Source organism: Ranitomeya imitator, chromosome 2 (assembly GCF_032444005.1).
Source record: "Ranitomeya imitator isolate aRanImi1 chromosome 2, aRanImi1.pri, whole genome shotgun sequence".
Classification (NCBI taxonomy): Eukaryota; Metazoa; Chordata; class Amphibia; order Anura; family Dendrobatidae; genus Ranitomeya; species Ranitomeya imitator.
This window is the reverse complement of record NC_091283.1, coordinates 835881416-835897233: the sequence shown is the minus strand read 5'-3', so window position 1 is coordinate 835897233 and position 15818 is coordinate 835881416. Positions and strand designations below refer to the sequence as shown.

The following is a 15818-nucleotide window of genomic DNA, read 5'->3' as shown; positions in this document are numbered from 1 at the left end:
GCCACCCAGACCCTGGATGCCATCTAGATGCTGCACCTCCTGTTTATATTATGTACTACCGTATGTTCTTAAGATTCTTGATGGTATCTCATGGTCATCTACATCTACTTCAGTAGAACTATGGGGGTCCGAATATTATGTCCATCATATGACCATGTGTGGAAGCTCTGGATGAGAACATATTCCCAACCAGCTCTACATTTAGTGGTGATTGCAGTTGAAAGTCTTTGCGTCCATATAGCTGAATTCGAGTAGACCATATTCTCTACTAATGTCGCTAACTTGTCCTTGATCCTGTTGACATATTGGAGATAACAAATGAGAAGCCGCTATGGTCAATAACAGGTTTAAAGCCTAAAGTGGATTCATTAATAATTTTCCTTTGAGAATTTGGCCTGAATAACCATGTGAACAGACATGTGTTCTGGCGATTCAGATAACGTTCAGTCTAATAAATGGTTTATAATGTTGAGATCAGACCAAGAAAGACTTTACGATATCACCATGAAACTTCTCCTTCTCGTCCTGGGACTTGCTGGTACGTACAAGACTACTTTTTGACGACTTCTTACTTTTCATTTCATAATGGAATGTGATTGCTTTCTCCATTATTAAATAGTAAAAAAAAAAATATGGAGACATTGGTGGAAGCGGAAGACTGAAGGACACACATTTCTTTCCACATTTTTGTGGTGTTTGTTTGTAACTTTCCTTTGTAAACTCTTTGCATTTTCTGGGCATTGTGCCCTCATCCATACAACTAATAATGTCCTTGCATGTTCCTTGCCCATCAGTTTTCATCAATTTTGGTTGTGTCTTATTTTTTTTTAATATCTGGCTAATTGTTAGTAAAGAAGAGTTTTTTTTGTAATTATGGTAATATAGTTTTGTGTTTTTTGGAACACATTTTGTCAGTATTGCTTAAAGGTCTGTTCATAGGCTTAAAACTGTATTTTTATATGAGTTATTTCCTTCTAAAATAAGTGCTAGTAGAAGATAGGTGACTTTTGATAAATCAGTGGGGGTCTAACTAATGGTGACCCTTCATTTACTGGGGTCTCATGTCTTGTGTTAGAATGGATTGGAGGTCATGTGTATTAGCTGGCAACCCATTTACAGTCTGTGGGACTAAATGGTACAGCTGAGTGCTATAGTCATTCCCAGAGATTCGGAAACTTTGAATAGGGAGGCAGTGCCCATTGTTGATCTACTAAAATGGAGGAATATCAGATATGGTGATCAGTGGGGTTCCAAGAGGTAGGTACTACATATCCCGTAAACACCAGAATACTCTTTTATTATGGCACCATGATATCCTCATATGCTCCACTCTATCGGCCTCAAGGATAATGCTATCTTCTGGTTCTCCTCCAACTTCTCTGACCGCTCCTTCATCTTTTGCTGGTTTCTCTTCCCCTTACTGTCAGGACTCCTCAGAGATCAGTCCTCAGTCCCCTCCTCTTCTCCTTATATGCTACTTTTCGACAAACCATCAGCAGCTTTGGTTTCCATTACCATCTCTATGGAGATGACACCCGATTATTAACATTGTCTCCCATCACAATTGCATTGCTACAGAATCCCAGGAATTGTCTGTCCACTGTCTCTGATATAATGTCCTCCCTCTATCTAAAACTGAATCTGTCATAAACTGACCTCTTGTGTTTCCTCCCTTTACTAACATACCTATGCCCGATATTACTATTTCGGTATGCGGTTCTACCATTACTCCTGCTGTCAGATCTTTCCTTCACTCCGTACATCTGATCACTCGCTCATGTAATCTACACCTTAAAAATATCTCTAGAATTTGATCTTTTCTTACCTTTGACTCTGCAAAAAACTCTTAGTGTAGCCCTTAACCATTCCCATCTGGACTATTGCAACTCTATATTGATGGGTCTCTGTCTTACTAAACTCTCTCCTCTCCAATCCATCCTGAATGCAGTAGCCAGGATCATATTCCTATCCAACAGATACACTGGTGCCTCCACCCTGTGCCAGCCATTGCACTGGCTGCCATCCACTACAGACTACACATTTTTTAAGAACACAGTAACTGCTCAAAATGACTTAATTTTTTTTTGTTAAGTCTAATATTCCTCCAGCATTGTGATATTGTCTGTATATTTTTACGTTTTTAGTTTTTCATGCTCTTATTTATTGCATTTCATCAGCTGCTGCGCCCATTGAGGATGATGATAAGATTGTCGGAGGTTATAATTGTCCAGAAGGTTCAGCGCCTTACCAGGTGTCTCTGAATGTCGGATATCATTTCTGTGGAGGGTCCCTGGTTAGTACTTTGTGGGTGGTCTCTGCTGCTCACTGCTATCAAAAGTAAGGAACTCCAAGTATACGTATTTGTAAGTGCTTTAGCGAAATGACTAGCAGACTGGCATTGGGCTCATCATTTCTATTTTATGATTTGAATTTCATTTCGACCGCTATTCGAGATACAATTGTGTAACATAGAGATAAAATCATCATTGGTGGAGATTCGAGAACAAATTTAAGGAATAGCCAAACAGTAGCTGATTGGAGTCTGACCAGTGGGGTGGCATTTAGTGGAGATGTATATATTGCAACAACTACTATTTACTACTGTTATTTCGATCTCCAGCAATAGTGTTATATTGCCAATAATGCATTATTAAACAAAGGAAGTTCCTGCTCACTGTGTGTGGAGCTAGAAAACAGTTTACTTTCACTTTGCTAAGATCCTAAGCTATAAGAAATAACAGTTGTAAGCTGTGTTACCTTTGTTCCTGAATAAATATACAGGTCCTTCTAAAAAAATTAGCATATAGTGTTAAATTTCATTATTTACCATAATGTAATGATTACAATTAAACTTTCATATATTATAGATTCATTATCCACCAACTGAAATTTGTCAGGTCTTTTATTGTTTTAATACTGATGATTTTGGCATACAACTCCTGATAACCCAAAAAACCTGTCTCAATAAATTAGCATATTTCACCCATCCAATCAAATAAAAGTGTTTTTTAATAACAAACAAAAAAAAACATCAAATAATAATGTTCAGTTATGCACTCAATACTTGGTCGGGAATCCTTTGGCAGAAATGACTGCTGCAATGCGGCGTGGCATGGAGGCAATCAGCCTGTGACACTGCTGAGATGTTATGGAGGCCCAGGATGCTTCAATAGCGGCCTTAAGCTCATCCAGAGTGTTGGGTCTTGCGTCTCTCAACTTTCTCTTCACAATATCCCACAGATTCTCTATGGGGTTCAGGTCAGGAGAGTTGGCAGGCCAATTGAGCACAGTAATACCATGGTCAGTAAACCATTTACCAGTGGTTTTGGCACTGTGAGCAGGTGCCAGGTCGTGCTGAAAAAATGAAATCTTCATCACCATAAAGCATTGACCCTGCCCTTGATGAAACACAGTGGACCAACACTAGCAGCTGACATGGCACCCCACACCATCACTGACTGTGGGTACTTGACACTGGACTTCAGGCATTTTGGCATTTCCTTCTCCCCAGTCTTCCTCCAGACTCTGGCACCTTGATTTCCGGATGACATGCAAAATTTGCTTTCATCAGAAAAAAGTACTTGGGACCACTTAGCAACAGTCCAGTGCTGCTTCTCTGTAGCCCAGGTCAGGCGCTTCTGCCGCTGTTTATGGTTCAAAAGTGGCTTTACCTGGGGAATGCGGCACCTGTAGCCCATTTCCTGCACACGCCTGTGCACGGTGGCTCTGGATGTTTCCACACCAGACTCAGTCCACTGCTTCCTCAGGTTCCCCAAGGTCTGGAATCGGTCCTTCTCCACAATCTTCCTCAGGGTCCGGTCTCCTCTTCTCGTTGTACAGCGTTTTCTGCCACATTGTTTCCTTCCAACAGACTTACCATTGAGGTGCCTTGATACAGCACTCTGGGAACAGCCTATTTGTTGAGAAATTTCTTTCTGGGTCTTACCCTCTTGCTTGAGGGTGTCAATGATGGCCTTCTTGACATCTGTCAGGTCGCTAGTCTTACCCATGATGGGGGTTTTGAGTAATGAACCCGGCAGGGAGTTTATATAAGCCTCAGGTATCTTTTGCATGTGTTTAGAGTTAATTAGTTGATTCAGAAGATTAGGGTAATAGGTCGTTTAGAGAACCTTTTCTTGATATGCTAATTTATTGAGACAGGTTTTTTGGGTTATCAGGAGTTGTATGCCAAAATCATCAGTATTAAAACAATAAAAGACCTGACAAATTTCAGTTGGTGGATAATGAATCTATAATATATGAAAGTTTAATTGTAATCATTACATTATGGTAAATAATGAAATTTAACACTATATGCTAATTTTTTGAGAAGGACCTGTATATCACTGTTGAACGGCTGAACAGTACAGAGATGAATCTGCTGCCAACAGAAGTGGATGATGGTTGAAGGTCAAATTGATCATTCTTTCTGGGAATGAGTCTGCCCAGGTGATTAGTTGACCACTATGTATCATGCATCTGTAACCTTGGTGAAGATCTATATGACCACGAGAGAGTCCAGTTTGTTCATTGGTAAACCCCAATGATGGTGGTGTAGTAGTATACACAGCATGTCATAGCTACATGGATAAGCACTGAGGCATGGATCAGGTCAGCAGGGATTTCAGATTCTTCACTTATGCGATAAGTTCCATTTTTATGTTTTATGCGATAAGTTCCATTTTTATGTTTTATGCGATAAGTTCCATTTTTATGTTTTATGCGATAAGTTCCATTTTTATGTTTTATGCGATAAGTTCCATTTTTATGTTTTATGCGATAAGTTCCATTTTTACGTTTTGGGCGATAAGTTCCATTTTTATGTTTTAGGCACATGCAAGTTCGTCTTGGAGAACATAACATTAAAGAATTAGAAGGGGCCGAGCAATTCATCGCATCTTCTAAAGTCATTCCACATCCACATTACGACCCATCTGTTCTCGACAATGACATCATGTTAATCCGGCTGCAAAAGCCGGCAAGGCTAAACACCGGAGTGAAGACCGTCAGTCTGCCGACTCATTGTGACCCGCCCGGGACTAGATGTCTCATCTCAGGGTGGGGGAACACTCTGAGCAACGGAGGTGAGAAAAGCAAGAACACAAGCTGTAACTCAGAAGGATGAATGGTCCTGGAGTAATGGCTCAGCTGCTGCTTCGCACAGTGTGACCGCGCCATATTGTGTACACAGTGACTGCACCAGCAGAATAGTGAGTGCAGCTCTGGGGTATAATACAGGATGTAACTCAGGATCAGTAATGTAATGTATGTACACAGTGACTGCACCAGCAGAATAGTGAGTGCAGCTCTGGGGTATAATACAGGATGTAACTCAGGATCAGTAATGTAATGTATGTACACAGTGACTGCACCAGCAGAATAGTGAGTGCAGCTCTGGGGTATAATACAGGATGTAACTCAGGATCAGTAATGTAATGTATGTACACAGTGACTGCACCAGCAGAATAGTGAGTGCAGCTCTGGGGTATAATACAGGATGTAACTCAGGATCAGTAATGTAATGTATGTACACAGTGACTGCACCAGCAGAATAGTGAGTGCAGCTCTGGGGTATAATACAGGATGTAACTCAGGATCAGTAATGTAATGTATGTACACAGTGACTGCACCAGCAGAATAGTGAGTGCAGCTCTGGGGTATAATACAGGATGTAACTCAGGATCAGTAATGTAATGTATGTACACAGTGACTGCACCAGCAGAATAGTGAGTGCAGCTCTGGGGTATAATACAGGATGTAACTCAGGATCAGTAATGTAATGTATGTACACAGTGACTGCACCAGCAGAATAGTGAGTGCAGCTCTGGAGTATAATACAGGATGTAACTCAGGATCAGTAATGTAATGTATATACACGGTAACTGCACCAGCAGAATAGTGAGTGCAGCTCTGGGGTATAATGCAGGATGTAACTCAGGATCAGTAATGTAATGTATATACACGGTAACTGCACCAGCAGAATAGTGAGTGCAGCTCTGAGGTAAAACACAGACAGGATTATTACAGAATAATGTGATATTACTGTTAATACTAAGGGGGGAAATGTGACAACCTTTTTCCCTTTTGGTTTTCATAGTCAATTATCCGGATATCCTGCAATGCCTATCTGCTCCAATTTTGGCTGATCAGCTGTGCCATAACGCTTATCCGGGGGAAATCACAAGGAACATGGTCTGCTTGGGATACATGGAAGGTGGAAAAGACTCTTGTCAGGTATAAGTTGAACTAGAGCAATAACATGGAACCTAACATACTTTGAACTCTCAACATCTGAGCACCTTTAGGAGAAATGTTTCTGCAGAAATTGATTTCTAGAAATATTATACATCCTTTGGTCACATTTGTCTATACCTTTGTGATAGTTACTGGCAGATGTTCAGTCTTAATCATACAATTACTATGGCAGGAATTTGTACTCCATGACACGATCTGTACACTACATATGGTCACCACCTTGGTAGCACCATTGTCACTCCTCCATACTGGAGACGACCACTCTTTACATGACTATCGATTTCTTTCCAATGTCTCCCTTTTTTCTAGGGTGACTCTGGGGGTCCTGTGGTTTGCAATGGAAAGCTGCAAGGAGTGGTGTCCTGGGGTTATGGCTGTGCCCAGCCCGGATATCCCGGCGTATATACCAAGGTGTGTAACTACGTGTCCTGGATTGAAGGAATCATGGCCGGATTTTAGAAGCTCCCGGAGACAAAATAAAAGCAATAAAAAAATATTGGTAATCATGGCTTTTTCTTTGTAGATGTGTAAAAAATAAAAGAATAAGCAATAGAAGAATGAAAGAATAAGGAGATTATATTACCTGAGCCACGGAGCTCAGGATGCCAGGAAGCCGCCCTGCCATAATAAGATGTGTTGTAGGGGCGCGATATCGCTGTAAGCGGAATAAGAAGACATGAGACCGGTGTGGCGTCATTATTGGGGCTTTCTGGTACTAAGGATGTGATGGGAGACTGCACAAAGACCCTAACAATTGATTGCACTGTCCAGTGCTTGGTGTGAGAAGCGACAATGTGTCCAGGGTGTGATTGTTTAGTGTGTAGAGTGCGTCCAGGGTGTGATTGGTGAGTGTGTGGCGTGTGTCCAGGGTGTGATTGGTGAGTGTGCGGCGTGTGTCCAGGGTGTGATTGGTGAGTGTGCGGCATGTGTCCAGGGTGTGATTGGTGAGAGTGCGGCGTGTGTCCAGGGTATGATTGGTGAGTGTGCGGCGTGTGTCCAGGGTGTGATTGGTAAGTGTGTGGCACGCGTCCAGGGTGTGATTGGTGAGTGTGCGTCGTGTGTCCAGGGTGTGATTGGTGAGTGTGCGGCGTGTGTCCAGGGTGTGATTGGTGAGTGTGCGGCGTGTGTCCAGGGTGTGATTGGTGAGTGTGCGGCATGTGTCCAGGGTGTGATTGATGAGTGTGCGGCTCGTGTCCAGGGTGTGATTGGTTAATGTGTAGAGTGTGTCCTGGGTGTGATTGGTCAGTGAGCGGAGTGTGTCCAGGGTTTAATTGGTGATGAATGTACTGTGTGTGTCCAGGGTGTGATTGGTGAGTGAGCGGCGTGTGTCCAGGGTGTAATTGGTGATGAATGTACGGTGTGTGTCCAGGGTGTGATTGGTGAGTGAGCGGCGTGTCCAGGGTGTGATTGGTTATTGTGCAGAGTGTGTCCAGCATGTGATTGGTGAGTGTGCTGCGTGTGTCCAGGGTGTGATTGGTGAGTGTGCAGCATGTGTCCAGCATGTGATTGGTGAGTGTGCAGCGTGTGTCCAGCATGTGATCGGTGAGTGTGCGGCGTGTGTCCAGAGTGTGATTGGTGAGTGTGCGGCGTGTGTCCAGCATGTGATTGGTGAGTTTGCGGCGTATGCCCAGCATGTGATTGGTGAGTGTGCGGCGTGTGTCCAAGGTGTGATTAGTGAGTGTGCGGCATGTATCCAGCATGTGATTGATGAGTTTGCGGTGTGTGTCCAGCATGTGATTGGTGAGTGTGCGGCATGTGTCCAGCATGTGATTGGTGAGTGTGCGGTGTGTGTCCAGGGTGTGATTGGTGAGTTTGCGGCGTTTGTCCAGCATGTGATTGGTGAGTTTGTGGCGTGTGTCCAGCATGTGATTGGTGAGTGTGCGGCGTGTGTCCAGGGTGTGATTGGTGAGTTTGTGCCGTGTGTCCAGCATGTGTTTGGTGAGTTTGCGGCATGTGTCCAGCATGTGATTGGTGAGTGTGCGGCGTGTGTCCAGCATGTGATTGGTGAGATTGCGGCATGTGTCCAGCATGTGATTGGTGAGTTTACGGCGTGTGTCCAGCATGTGATTGGTGAGTGTGCGGCATGTGTCCAGCATGTGATTGGTGAGTGTGCGGCATGTGTCCAGCATGTGATTGGTGAGTGGGCGGCGTGTGTCCAGCATGTGATTGGTGAGTGTGCGGCGTGTGTCCATGGTGTGATTAGTGAGTTTGCGGCGTGTGTCCAGCATGTGATTGGTGAGTGTGCGGCGTGTGTCCAGCATGTGATTGGTGAGTGTGCGGTGTGTGTCCAGGGTGTGATTGGTGAGTTTGCGGCGTGTGTCCAGGGTGTGATTGGTGAGTTTGTGGCGTGTGTCCAGCATGTGTTTGGTGAGTTTGCGGCATGTGTCCAGCATGTGATTGGTGAGTGTGCGGCGTGTGTCCAGCATGTGATTGTTGAGATTGCGGCATGTGTCCAGCATGTGATTGATGAGTTTACGGCGTGTGTCCAGCATGTGATTGGTGAGTGTGCGGCATGTGTCCAGCATGTGATTGGTGAGTGGGCGGCGTGTGTCCAGCATGTGATTGATGAGTGTGCGGCGTGTGTCCATGGTGTGATTAGTGAGTTTGCGGCGTGTGTCCAGCATGTGATTGGTGAGTTTGTGGCATATGTCCAGCATGTGATTGGTGAGTGTGCGGCGTGTGTCCAGGGTGTGATTGGTGAGTTTGTGGCGTGTGCCCAGCATGTGTTTGGTGAGTTTGCAGCATGTGTCCAGCATGTGATTGGTGAGTGTGCGGCGTGTGTCCAGCATGTGATTGGTGAGTTTGCGGCATGTGTCCAGCATGTGATTGGTGAGTTTACGGCGTGTGTCCAGCATGTGATTGGTGAGTGTGCGGCGTGTGTCCAGCATGTGATTGGTGAGTTTGCGGCATGTGTCCAGCATGTGATTGGTGAGTGTGCGGCGTGTGTCCAGCATGTGATTGGTGAGTTTGCGGCATGTGTCCAGCTTGTGATTGGTGAATTTACGGCGTGTGTCCAGCATGTGACTGGTGAGTGTGCGGCATGTGTCCAGCATGTGATTGGTGAGTGTGCGGCGTGTGTCCAGCATGTGATTGGTGAGTGTGCGGCGTGTGTCCAGCAAGTGATTGGTGAGTGTGTGGCGTGTGTCCAGGGTGTGATTGGTAAGTGTGCGGCATGTGTCCAGGGTGTTATTGGTGAGTGTGCGGCGTGTGTCCAGCATGTGATTGGTGAGTGTGCGGCGTGTGTCCAACATGTGATTGGTGAGTGTGCGGCGTGTGTCCAGCATGTGATTGGTGAGTGTGCGGCGTGTGTCCAGCATGTGATTGGTGAGTGTGCCGCTTGTGTCCAGCATGTGATTGGTGAGTGTGCAGCGTGTGTCCAGGGTGTGATTGGTGAGTTTGTGGCATGTGTCCAGCATGTGTTTGGTGAGTTTGCGGCATGTGTCCAGCATGTGATTGGTGAGTGTGCGGCGTGTGTCCAGCATGTGATTGGTGAGTTTGCGGCATGTGTCCAGCATGTGATTGGTGAGTGTGCGGCGTGTGTCCAGCATGTGATTGGTGAGTGTGCGGCGTGTGTCCAGCATGTGATTGGTGAATGTGTGGCGTGTGTCCAGGGTGTGATTGGTAAGTGTGCGGCATGTGTCCAGGGTGATTGGTGAGTGTGCGGCATGTGTCCAGCATGTGATTGGTGAGTGTGCGGCGTGTGTCCAGCATGTGATTGGTGAGTGTGCGGCGTGTGTCCAGCATGTGATTGGTGAGTGTGCGGCGTGTGTCCAGCATGTGATTGGTGAGTGTGCGGCGTGTGTCCAGCATGTGATTGGTGAGTGTGCGGCGTGTGTCCAGCATGTGATTGGTGAGTGTGCGGCGTGTGTCCAGCATGTGATTGGTGAGTGTGCGGCGTGTGTCCAGCATGTGATTGGTGAGTGTGCGGCGTGTGTCCAGCATGTGATTGGTGAGTGTGCGGCGTGTGTCCAGCATGTGATTGGTGAGTGTGCGGCGTGTGTCCAGCATGTGATTGGTGAGTGTGCGGCGTGTGTCCAGCATGTGATTGGTAAGTGTGCGGTGTGTGTCCAGCATGTGATTGGTAAGTGTGGACACCAAATGGCTGCAATGAAACAAAGAGTGAGAAATGTAAAGGGGCCTGAATACTTTTCGCACCCACTGTATAAGTGGAGCATGAGCAGTGTGTGTCCAGCATATAATTGGAGGGTGAGTGACATTAATATTTAAGTAGCACATCTATGTTATGTGTCCTGCATGTGATTGACAGGCATGTGGTATGCACCGTCATATATAGTCGTGACTGATGCATGTGTCCGACATGGTGAGCGTGATATGCGATCTGCATATCATTAGCAGAATCTGGTGGATCCAGTGTGATCTGCCCGGAGTCCTGATCTGATGGATCCAGTGTGATCTGCCGGAGTCCTGATCTGATGGATCCAGTGTGATCTGCCCTGAGTCCTCATCGGATGGATCCAGTGTGATCTGCTCTGAATCCTGATCTGATCACCGCTTTGTGGTCTTCAGGTGTCAGAGGGCCCTTTATGGTAAACAATAAGAAGATATTGAGCCCCCTCTAGTGGTGGTGAGTATTTTTATGACACCGGTACGGTTAGCATGACACCTGGTCCTGACCGTCACCGCTGCTTCCTATCACATTTTTCCACTTCCCTGCTACTCGATATTTCTTCCTGTGTCTGTTTAATTCAGGAAGCTGCTGGGTCGGTTTTGAGGCTGTAAAGAAAAATGTGTGGGAAAGTTGCACTAAATGCAGAGGCCCCGTCCGTGGTCAGAGCAACCGTCATCCCCGGCGGTTCTCAGACGCTGACTTCCTGCAGGATATCGCCGGCTTCCTGCTGATGTAGAGTAAAAAAGGAAAAAGTTACTGCGGAAGTGCGCACATGTCCACATAATGCAAAATCCTTCTCATTTAGATTTTTATACTGGTTTTCTGATTCAGAGCTCCAAATCCCCGACATAGAAATCAGGATGACCTGTCACCAGATGTTTTATGTTGAAATGGACACACAATATAATATATAATAGTTGCCATGGAGCAAAATAAGCGTTTTTTTAATACATTTTTTACAATTTTTATTTTGCCTCTCCGTTGCAGAGATATGAATCAATTATGTGGCATCTATGGAGTTAACTTTAATTAAAGGGGTTGTCCTGGTTCTGCACAAAAGTCTATGTGAGTCCTCACTGTGCGTAAAGTGCACACTGTCACGATACTCGCTGTTGGCGAGACCGTTTGGTCATGTGACTACAGGTATGCGATAAGCATACTCCCGGGCACATTCCTACTAGACGTGCGCAGCCTCACTCACTACAATGACGTTATATGAGGCTGCGGACGTCTAGTCAGAATGTGGTGCACCGGAAAATCCAAACAGCACAAGCTGCGCGCAATGTGAAGATTCACAAGTCTGAAGTCACATAGACCTGGGCAACCACAATCAGTTGAAGTGAGTTTTATTAGATTTAGGTTTCAGGGGGCGGTGTCTGCTTCTACTTCCTGTATGGCCCTAACCAATCATAAGGAGGCAGCATAGAAGTGCAGAAGGATCTGTGATGATGTCATCAGGGTCACATGACCACAGGCGCTGCCAGCAGTAATGTGCAGCCAAAAAAAGCACTAAAGATATATTGCACCCATGGTCATGTGGCCCTGATGACATCATCACAGGTACTTCCGCACTTCTATGTTGCCGCCTTCTTATGATTGGTCAGCATCATACAGGAAGCAGAAGTACACGCCCCCAGTGAAGACTATGTACTAGCTAACACCTACTTGGACTTAACTCAAAATTAACTCATAAGGGGCCAAATATTTGATTGCTAATATCTCTGCTGCAAAAGGTGGAAATTTAAAAAAAGCAAAAAAAAAACCCTTTTTATTCAGCTCTGCTGCTCTTATTACATGGTGTGTTCATTTCATAATTTAAACGATAACATTGTAAATGTCTGCAGCCACCACTAGGGGGAGCTCAGGAGTGTCCTGCAGACAGATTTGTAATTGACTGTATTGGAGTTGTGCACATTCATGTCCGTAGATTCCAGGTCTTTGGGTAAAATCTTCCTATTCATGGATAGTAAACAAAACAATGTGTAAAAACTGAAATATAATGTACATGATAAAGTAGCAGAACAAGTCACCGTACAAATGATTGAAGTCTTGATACCATTTCAAAACTTTGTGAAATGTCATAGTGACTGGTTTTCACTAGTAACTTCCCATTTACATGAAGGGGCAGAAATGATAAACTGAGTCCTGTGCTCTTTTGTCTCAGTACATTTCTCCCTGGAGACACAGCAGAACATGAACTCTTACATGTTCTATATACAGCGCTAACCCACCTTTCTAGGGATGAATGTAGTAGAGCCACACACAGCACTCTGCTGAGATTACGTAACTAGTCGGGTCTCATTTCCTGCCAGTACCTTGGTCAGCAGTCAGATATTTTATTTGGATCTTCGGTTCTGACAACGGAAAGAGCAAATATTGTTCCTGACAACTGAAAAACAAAGTTGGGATGAATGAGTCATCATCAGGGGGCAGAGGCTGTGTCACTGCTGCATCCTGTGCCCTCACCCTGAAATGAGGCATCAGTGACATCGATTTTGGGGCTGGGCTAGAGTGTGCCTCGACTGTCCATTCTGATATATGCTCACTAGGATCTTGTCACTGTGCAATATTTTTTTTTTAATACACAGTGACAGTGCGCTCCCTCACTGTCTCTGATGAGAAGTAATAAGCCGGTAAGAGAGGGCACTGTCAGTGCACATTGTATGGAAAGAACCCAGCGAGCAGGAAATGCAGGGGCCATCCCCACCCCCAAAACCGATGTCACTTTCAATTGCGAGGGGCCAGTTTTTGCTTTTCCTGCTTGACGGGTTTTCTCCTTACAATGTGCAGTGACAGTGTTCTCTTTTATCGGCTCATCACTTCTCATCTGAGTAGGCAATAGAGCGCACTGTCACTTTGCAGTAAAAAAAATATTGTACAGTGACATGATCCTAGTGAGCATACATCAAAATTGATAACCGACACATGCTCAACAACAGGGACTAGCTCAGCACCGGATACGGACGTCACTGATGGTGCCATGTATCAGAGTAGAAGCAGAGGCTGCAGCAGAGATGACAGTCTCTGCCTCCTGATCAAGTATCATTTAGGTATCCCGGCAAGCAATAAAGCTGGTAAAGTTCTTACAAAAATAAAAATAAAGCAGTTAAAGAGAGTAGTGAGGGAGCGACGGGAAATGTTTAATCAAAATATATTAGAAAAGAGATTCGATTATTGCATTAAATAGAGATTTCAGATTAAATCAGTGTTAGTTTCCCACCACCCCTTTAAACTATCCAAAATGCTCAACGTTGCTCCCAGTGGTAGATGACATTATTGCTGATGTCACACCCCACCTGATGACATCACAATGTCAAAATGTCAAGGCAAGTTGTTACACTCTCATAAAACAGCAGCATGAATTGTGGAGGATTAGCAAGGGTGGAGCTAGGGGAAATGTCAAAGATCAACTATGTATAAATATCTTGTAGATTTGATGCTGTTTCCATGTTTTCCATACACAGCAACCAAAATTAAATTTGTTCCCGGAATAAAACTTAACATGTTATAACAGCTATAAAAATTTTGAGCACTGTCCAAAAAAATATTCAAAAAGCAACAGGAGTTGAAATTTAACAAATTTTGAAATTTGTTGGGTATCAAATGTACAGAATGTAGCAAAAATACATATTTTACCAGCATAGAAAATATAAGCCGTTTCTCCGTGTTCTCTGATTGGCTGATTATATCAATATGACGCCCTGGGGTGTTTTCCACCTGTGACCTGGTTTAAGGTTCCATAAAACAAAGTGGGTCAGAAAACTTCATAGCAGTGCGTGCAGTCGCTACGATCGAGACGTCTCTAGGTGGTGGGCTTCTAAAATACGACAACAGATCCTAGGCAACGTTTAGTCCTCAGATAACTTTTAAATTTATTTCTTTTTTATTATTATTTTTTTATATATATATTTGTCAAATACGTCGTAAGTGTTTGATTTGTATCAGTGAGGTCCTTTCTTCTTGGATAAGATACATAATTAGTAACTTTTTCCCTTTTCATCTTTCTGCAAATGGAGATCAAAGATTTATTCATAGATAGAACATGGGAACTCGTAAAAGTCGTTACTTGTTAAACCACAATCATCAGCTCCTCCGATGACTCCCCAAGGTGAGAGGAGCCATCATCTATGGTCTAGTTCTACAGCTGGGAGCAGATTTTGCTCTTTTTGTATGAGTGTGTAACATTGTGGGGACAGGGGGCACTGTGATAAAAACTTATGAGAAGCCTTTACAAAAACCCTCAATGGAATTTATCATTGTAGAAAGCTTGTACCATTCAGCCATGCAATAAAAAGAGCCATCAGCCTCTTCAGACATCAGCCGCCCATACTACTATGTCTTACATGGTGCAAAAAACACGAGTCCTACTCAATAAGATTTGCTTTTCAGTCAAGAAAGTCCTCTTATTTTCCATGATTATCCTACTTCTGGTAAGTGCTCGTAGTTTTCCCATATGTTGGATCATATAGACTTGCATGACTGAGGGACTGAAGAGGTTGTCCCAATTTAGCAAGTTATCACCTTTCCACAGGTGATAATAACTTATTACTGGGTGTCTAACCATTGGGACACTCCATGATTCCGGGAAGGCGGCTTTGAAATGCCCATCTGAATGAGGTGATACATCCACGGCTCCACTCCATTTATTATCTACGGATTATCTCGGCAGTTCCATTAACAATTAGCAGAATAGTGGTGTCTATGTAAGGTTATCTCTAGTGTTGAGTGATACCATCCGATATTTGAAAGTATTGGTATCGGATGGTATCGGCCGATATCCGAAAAATATCGGATATTGCCGATACAGATATCCGATACCAATACAAGTCAATGGGACACAAATATCGGAAGGTATTCCTCTATGGTTCCCAGGGTCTGAAGGAGAGGAAACTCTCCTTCAGGCCCTGGGATCCATATTCATGTGTAAAATAAAGAATAAAAATAAAAAAAAATTGATATACTTACCCTCGGAAGCGCCCTGGTTGTCACCGCTGCAACCGCTATGATTCCCTTCCTAAGAATGAGCGCGTTAAGGACCTTCGATGACGTCGCGGCTTGTGATTGGTCGCGGTAGCGTCATGTGACCGCTCACGCGACCAATCACAAGCCGCGACGTCATCGAAGGTCATTAACGCGCTCATTCTTAGGAAGGGAAGCATGGCGGTTGCAGCGGTGACAACCAGGGCGCGTCCGATGGTAAGTATATCAATATTTTTTATTTTTATTCTTTATTTTACACATGAATCTTAATCCCGATACCGATTCCCGATATCACAAAAATATCGGAACTCGGTATCGGAATTCCGATACCGCAAATATCGGCCGATATCCGATACTTGCGGTATCGGAATGCTCAACACTAGTTATCTCCCTATTTAAATAGGGATCCACAAAGCCTCATTTTTGGAATAGTGGGGGTCCTAGCAGTCCGACC

At 44.4% G+C, this 15818-nt stretch overlaps 1 protein-coding gene across 1 annotated transcript; it reads left to right on the top strand.

Moving 5' to 3' along the window:
* Positions 1-487: 487 nt before the first annotated feature.
* LOC138666090 (trypsin-like) lies at positions 488-6784 on the top strand. The gene is made up of 5 exons (XM_069754220.1): positions 488-538; positions 2178-2337; positions 4831-5084; positions 6098-6234; positions 6565-6784. Exons 1-5 carry the CDS (start codon positions 505-507, stop codon positions 6712-6714), a joined length of 735 nt encoding a protein of 244 aa, XP_069610321.1. The 5' UTR covers positions 488-504; the 3' UTR covers positions 6715-6784.
* Positions 6785-15818: the final 9034 nt, after the last annotated feature.

What these genes read in the sequence shown, in the direction of transcription:
- LOC138666090 (XM_069754220.1), top strand. Translation starts at nt 505, where the DNA reads ATGAAACTTCTCCTTCTCGTCCTGGGACTTGCTG. An exon ending in GCTGCTCACTGCTATCAAAA is followed by an intron (nt 2,338 to 4,830) that starts GTAAGGAACTCC and finishes TTTATGTTTTAG; the next exon opens with GCACATGCAAGTTCGTCTTG. An exon ending in GAACACTCTGAGCAACGGAG is followed by an intron (nt 5,085 to 6,097) that starts GTGAGAAAAGCA and finishes TGGTTTTCATAG; the next exon opens with TCAATTATCCGGATATCCTG.